The 4,756-nt window shown below is 40.5% G+C and overlaps 1 protein-coding gene across 1 annotated transcript in view; it reads right to left on the bottom strand.

The window, feature by feature from the left end:
* Window positions 1-858: 858 nt before the first annotated feature.
* LOC121379774 (tachykinin-like peptides receptor 99D) overlaps window positions 859-4,756 on the bottom strand; it is a 53,783-nt gene continuing 49,885 nt past the window's right edge. The window contains exons 4-5 of the mRNA XM_041508426.1: window positions 3,631-3,827; window positions 859-1,132 (exon numbers count right to left, since the gene is read on the bottom strand). Coding sequence (XP_041364360.1) covers window positions 859-1,132; window positions 3,631-3,827 — 471 coding nt within the window. The remainder of the gene's footprint in view (window positions 1,133-3,630; window positions 3,828-4,756) is intronic.

The raw sequence follows: 4,756 nt of genomic DNA, 5'->3' as shown, positions 1-4,756 counted from the left end.
ATGTACACGAGTTGCTCAATGTCTCAAAATTGTCGAGAATCGTTCGAGAAAATAAATGCCGTGACGTCATGACCTATATATATAATACATGCTAGTATCTCAATCTTCACAGATTCAAATCAGGACCTATTCTGAGCGAAGGTCCAGTTCTTTACAAAGTGGACTCAAACACTGCTAAATAACCACATGTATACCAGTTGCTCAATGCCTCAAGAGTACCATAGTCAAGAATTGTTCGAGAAAATAAATGTCTTGACGTCATGACCTGTTGATTCACAACGACTAGTGACGGCTGTCAGTCAAGACAAAGTCTTAGCTTGCAGCCCCTCTAGCGTAGTCATGCTGGCATAAGTCAAACCATTCACCGAAGCTGTAACTATGTTAACAATTATTATTGTCTGTCCAAAAAACACGGACAAGCGACTTACAGTTACATATTTCAATCGGGACAATTTCCAATTCATTGATCCATTAGCATTGGCAACGTGACATAAGTCAAGTCATCAACTGATATTAAAACCATGTCGCAAAAGTCATACTCTTTCGAAAAACCTCCGTGACATATAGTTCAACATTCTCTGGATGGATTCGAACCAGTGACTGTTCTGAACGAAAGTCCAGAAGACACTCATGATCAGTAGCAGAACTTCATACATAGTCCAGCACGCATATCATCCTTTGGACAAAACACCTAACATCAATACGTGGAACAGTCTCAACCTTGTCAAAACGTCCTTTCCACTCTGTCTTGTACAGAAATACGATCCTCATTTACGATTTGTCGTCGTTCAACTGCTCAATATAGACCTGGTCTCCCCAAAACAGACATATTGCTTAACAGCTCAAAATCGTGCCATTTCACGTTGAGGTTGAAATCGAGTCGTCTCGCTTCAGTGATCGACTTTTGGCGATCATCGGGTGCATTCGGTAGGCGCCGGCTGCTGCCGTGGACGTGTCGTCGAGGCTGTCCATGGTGGTGTGCATCAGCGAGCCGTTGCGGTCGTATTTCTCAGAGGCGGACATGCTCGCTCGGGTCGAGTAAAAAGCTCTCTCATGGCTAACAAGTCGTCGTGTCTTCCGGCAGGGACGAAAAGGACACCAGCGAAATATTCGAAGAAAGCCTTGTCGAAATCTGAAAGGGAGGAAAACGAAACGGTGATGATAATGATGATGAAAACTGTAATTAGATGTACAGGTCAAGTTATATTGTCGGCGCTATTTTAATAATGACATTAAATAGTAAATCGGAATGGAACTTTGATGGTGGACAATATTATTCTTGTTAGTGTGTGTGTGCGTGTGTGTGTGTGTGTGTGTGTGTGTGTGTGTGTGTGTGTGTGTGTGTGTGTGTGACAGAGCGAGAGAGATTTTGTTTGTGTGTGTATGTATGAAGAGAGACACACACAGAGAGAAAGTAACAATGAGAAAGAGCGTATCAGAGAGAGAGAGAGAGAGAGAGAGAGAGAGAGAGAGAGAGAGAGAGAGAGAGAGAGAAGGGTTAGAGAGTAATAGCGAGAAACACACACACACACACACACACAGACAGAGAGAGAGAGAGAGAGAGAGAGAGAGAGAGAGAGAGAGAGAGAGAGAGACGCACACGTTTAATGGTTTAATCGGAAAATCTACTTACGTTAACTATAAATTAATATCTTCCCGTGTTTATTTTTATATAATATTCTTAACTGATACAACAATTAGTACTTTTAATTAGTTTTTACGTAACTGTTCATGCACGGCTTCCCCAAACGAGAGCGTTACTTAACATGTGAAGACTAACATGTATTTGCTAAATTAATTTCCCTTCTGGCTTTGATTTAAATTGTATGCTTTTCGCATCAGTCAACAATATCAATTCGTTCTAAGTGGCGTGAAAATGTTCGCTTCATTATGGATCCAACTAGAACATGAGCAATTTAGAATATGTGTAACTTAGAGAAATAAGCTTCGGATGTTTGGGCGGTGGGGGTACATTAATGACGGACATCACTTCGCATGACCGAGTCTGCCATGCTAATTTAGTTTATATTGAATAGGATGCTAGGCAGAACGCATTCTCGTAAGCCAATCAAACCTGATGTGAAAGGAATGTTTCTTTAATGTCAACATGTGGTACGTGGTAAGCCACGGTATAGTTTGAAGAACGCTGATGTGTTGGTGCCCCAGTTATATATTTAATCTAAACGATAAACCGTATTCTATTATCAAACTCGTATCTCTGCACAAGACAAAGTCGAAAGGATGTTGGGCAAAGTCGTAATTGTTTTTATGATCCACTATCATGTGCCCGTCCTTAGAATGATCCGCCACTTTCCTAGGATATCCGTAACAAGATGTTTCATCCCTCCTACACCGACCACGAGGGGACTGCTATTCCCACGACTAGGTTAGAAGACCCATACTTGCACAGAATAGAGCTCAACGGAATATATACAGTTGTCATGCATGCACTCGTGAATTACTGTAAACCCGTCGCTTCACCAATAGTATTGATAAACAAGATGTCTTTTATATGGACTTTCCCAAAGACAGAACACCACGTGCAGAAACTTTGTTAAAAACAGAGTGGCACCGAAATATGACTTAATAAACGTCCATTGTAAATGTTGCCTTATAATTCATACATTTAATTTCTCCAGAAAGTGTACATAATTACCAACATTTAGGTATATAATTTAATGATATGTTTTATAAACACGGGTAAAAGGCTCGCTTGATGCGCAGTCGGTTTGGGTTCGATTACCGTCGGTGGGCCCACTGGACTATTGCTCGTTCCAGCCAGTGCACCACGACTGGTTTATAAAAGGCTGTGGCATGTGCTATTCTGTCTGTGGGATGATGCATATAAAACATCATTTCTACTAATGAAGAAATGTAGCGGGTTTCCTGTCGACCGTAGGCCGACCGCACACCAGGCCTAGACGAGCGCTTCACCACTAGGCTATGTCCCGGCCCCCTCGAATGTATTTCTTTACTAAGTCTCGAAAAGCACTCCTAAAACAATATCATTATGTGAACCCCAATACCCTAAAATTTAAAGAATTAATGACTAGGTGTCCTAAGAAAAGTCAGCAAATTAATTAAAGAAATTAATGATAAATTTAAAAGACCGTAGCTATTTGCATCAATATATACCACATCACTGGAGTGAAATATGCTTTAATATTATTGCACATATATTCTTATTTTTAATAAATCGAAATATACTAGTACATGTATAACAAATTATATAATGAACTTCAATTATTATACTTTACCTAATATTATGAATTATTGTATATATGTATTTTTGTTCTTTCCACTCATTGTATTTCTGTATACATGTATTTATATAATTTATCTATTCATACACTATATTATTTACTATTTAATGTTCTCCTGTAAACCCTGTCCTGTCTTGTCTATTATATTATGTAATTGTTCATGTTTTCCCCATATTCCGTTGCCTAACGGCCTGAGTGTAATAAAATTCTGGCCCCGTGCTTATAAACATAAAGTCTAGACTTCTATAAAGTCCAGACTTTAACGTCATGGCAACGCCATTCAAATAGCATTACATTAAAGTCTGGACATTACGTTTTATAAGCATGGGCCTGTTCTGTTGTGTTCTGTAGATGACGTCAGACTTACTTGGCGTTCATCCAACAGTATATGATGGGGTTGTACATGGAGTTACTCATAGCCAGCCAGTAGATGACGATGTAGATCTGGTGTATGTTGCGGTAGTGCGTCACTAACGGGTAGACGTTGGTCACCAGGAAGTAGACGTGGGTGGGCAGCCAGCACAGGCAGAAAATAATAACAACGACGATCATCATTTTCACAACCTAGAGAAGAAAGAAACATTGTATCAACGCATACATACATCTGGGCGTATTTGGAGAGACCAAAGCCCCGGCCACACTGTCAAGGATCAGGACTCCGGGTTAGCCACGGATATGATCCGGCATCATTCGTGACAATCCGTTATGGTCCATACTAAACTGTACCGATCCTTAGTGATCCCTAGCGACCCGTAGCGCTCCCCGTTGTCAACTAACCCTTATCCATAATAATCCTTGGTTTATCCGTCGAAAACCGTAATTAAACCGTAGTGCATCCGCAGGGGACCGCCCCTGCGCGTGCTGTAACCTCACCGTGGTGCAGGGGTGTAACATTATCTTTAAGAATGGCCAATACAGCACAAATTGAAATTTTGAGTAAAAGTCAGTATCTATCTGTGATAGTTGTATTTTTGCACAGTTCTGTACACTGTTTTTATTTAAATCTTGAATTTTTATATTGATGTTGATCATCACATTATTTGTTTGCATTACCATAGTTTGACACCCAATAGCCGATGTATTATTCGTGCTGGGGTGTTGTTAAACATTCATTCATTCATTCCGTAGGGGACCGCGGATAGACCACTATCCGGGGTCATCCGTGAGGTTTTCATCTGTCGCGGATCCGGCCAGACGATCCTTGACAGTGTGACCGGGGCTTTACCCAGTCCAGTACAAAGAACAGGGAAATGTAATAGTATAGGGTATCCAGCTAGTAAGACAAAAGGGGCACTTTTAAACATAAAAGGATATGTTTTGTTATTTGTCAAGGGGTTTATATTAACTTGATTTAGGTAGTACTAAAGCAAATAACTTCCGGCTGGGTCAAAGTTCGAGGTGCACCGAACGTTTGATAGAGAAGTGAACACCACAAGTCCTGTGATTGGTGATAAATGTGAGTGTGTTGGTTGGACAAAACAAATTTTTTCATC

Source organism: Gigantopelta aegis, chromosome 8 (assembly GCF_016097555.1).
Source record: "Gigantopelta aegis isolate Gae_Host chromosome 8, Gae_host_genome, whole genome shotgun sequence".
Taxonomy (NCBI): domain Eukaryota; kingdom Metazoa; phylum Mollusca; class Gastropoda; order Neomphalida; family Peltospiridae; genus Gigantopelta; species Gigantopelta aegis.
Note: the sequence above shows the minus strand (reverse complement) of the source record. Positions and strands in the feature narration are given on the sequence as shown.